The sequence below is a fragment of the Cynoglossus semilaevis genome, chromosome 1 (genome assembly GCF_000523025.1).
Source record: "Cynoglossus semilaevis isolate Cse_v1.0 chromosome 1, Cse_v1.0, whole genome shotgun sequence".
Lineage (NCBI taxonomy): Eukaryota > Metazoa > Chordata > Actinopteri > Pleuronectiformes > Cynoglossidae > Cynoglossus > Cynoglossus semilaevis.
Genome location: NC_024307.1, coordinates 34180199 through 34182498, shown reverse-complemented (window position 1 = coordinate 34182498; position 2300 = coordinate 34180199). Strand labels below are relative to the sequence as shown.

Below are 2300 nucleotides of genomic sequence, written 5' to 3'. Positions count from 1 at the left end.
CCCACACAACACAAAAAAAAAAAAAAAAAAAAAAAAATCAGCATTGTGAGCTGCAAGAACAAAGATTAATACCAGAGGCCCTCGGTTCGCCATGTCCTCGACCTACGGCGTTTCGTGGTAACATCGCCACTACCCATAACTTTATGAAGAAATTCTTGTTCTAACATTCCAACATAGAGGATTAAAACTAATTTTGCACCAAAACAAGTTGGTCATTATGTGGATGAATATGTCGTCACGCGGTGCGATAATTTCTTTCCCTCCAATATGGCTACCCAGAGTAAGTCAGACTCTTCTGATGTTTTTAGCGTAGGTGAGTGACATAGGTACATACATACCGTATGTGACTTAAGTTGAAAATCCGTTACCAGGTCGCGGGGGCAGCAGTTGCCACCCAAATCACACTGCACCGTACCAACCCCCCTGAACCTTCCTGCAGGTGGTGAGTCCACTGGAAGGTACCAACCACCCTAACTGGGATTCGAACTTGCCCAGGAGGTGAACCCTGGGGTTCCACACCAATGACAGAGGACATTGCCTCTGGGCCAAAGCGCCCTATGTGACGCTGTAGGAACGAAATTCCCATCCATTATAGTATGATTGTAAAATCATCAAATAATCAACCAAGACGTTGTATCATATTTACAGTCATTAGTTATAGCACGACATCGTCATTGAAAGTGGTTCCTGTCTGGAACTGAACTGAAAGACAAACTGTTCCATTTTTTTTTGTATACACTACGCTTTGTTTCAAGGTTTACCTTTGGAAAGGACAGAGTTGGCATCACATTTGGGACAGTGTGGATTTTTGATCTTTCGTCCTGGAACATGATCAACCAGTTTGCAGTAGACCTCGGGTTCCGGATCTCCGCACGTGGCATTACTGCTGATGTCGGCATTACTTGCGAGATTCAAGATGGCCGGAAACAGACCTGAAATGAATACAAACGTAGTAACAATGTCAGTGCCGGTAGACTAGTCTAGACAAGTCTGCATCACTCTGAATGCTGATTCTATTCCTTTTTATGTTGAGTGTTGGGAGAAGATGAACAACCCAATGCCAGTAGTGGATCAAGTGCCCCCTACAGATGGATCAAGACAAATAAAAGACTTATACGACTATATCAATCTGAACAAAGTCTCACGTCAATAACGGGACATTTAGAGCCCATGAATATCAAAGTGTGTTTTTGTATAGTGTTCAGAGTTGGTTTGATCGATCAGCTCGAGAGGAAGTGAATACGCATGGGGGGAGAGTAGCCTAACTATGTTTATGAGAGATGAACACTGACGTGGGAAAAGTGTTTGGCAGAATCCGTCTGGTCACCCTAGTGAGCTTTGCTAGCGTATAGCCGCTAGTTAACCAACCAACAATGGAATCTATGGGGCACTTTGATGCGGATGAAGGACAGATCTGACAGAGCATGGAACTATCCTGCGATGCTCGGACAACTATGCATTGTCGTGCACAGCTGTCCACTGATAGCTTCGAGAAAGAGGAAGGACACACCCACTCACTTACTCACTCACGTTAGTGTCATATTCACCGATATGTGGATATGGCATCTTTGCGAGCAAACTAGAAATAAAAGTAGGGCTAGTATTTTTTTTTACATGAGACGTTTGCGCCACGATTGATTGTAAAGCAGTTATCCATCAAATTATATGGGACGAAACCAATATGATATGACATAATATGATGCTCCATATGCTAGATCCAATGTAAACTGGTGTTGCTGCTGCCTGGTGAGCATGCATGGGAAATCCATCGATGTCCCGGATGTTGTTTTCTTTTTCAGTCCCTTTTTTTATGTCGTGTTCAGAATTTGTCTGAGACACTTCAAGACCACGGCTGAAATGTTGTCACTTCTTATCATTTGCATCAAGCGAAACCCTTTCTACAAATTCCACAGTTCTTAACCCTCGCGTTGTCCTTTCAGTATAGGTGACCACAACAACCACAGATAAGGACGAACGTTGTACACCGCAACAAATCGATGTCGCCTATGTGTCAACAGTATTCTCTGCCTGGAGGCACTTGTGCACACTCTCGCATTTTGCCCTAATGGTGCGTCTTACTGTTGTCAATACAACATGTGCTCTCAGCAATTTGGTAGCTGAAGCAAGCTTGACACAAGATAAGACTGGCATGTCATGTGAGAATCCCGATGAATGGGTTGACAGGGTTTCGATTTAATAATAATTTGAATAATTTGAACTACATTGGTGGCACTTTGGTCCAGAGGCAATGTCCTCTGTCATTGGTGTGGAACCCCAGGGTTCACCTCCTGGGCAAGTTC

The 2300-nt window shown here is 43.7% G+C and overlaps 1 protein-coding gene across 1 annotated transcript in view; it reads right to left on the bottom strand.

Annotated features, from left to right (window-relative positions):
• Positions 1 to 2300, bottom strand: part of lama1 (laminin, alpha 1) — a 38894-nt gene that overhangs the window by 33644 nt on the left and 2950 nt on the right. Inside the window, exon 2 of the mRNA XM_025062274.1 lies at positions 762 to 932. Coding sequence (XP_024918042.1) covers positions 762 to 932 — 171 coding nt within the window. The remainder of the gene's footprint in view (positions 1 to 761; positions 933 to 2300) is intronic.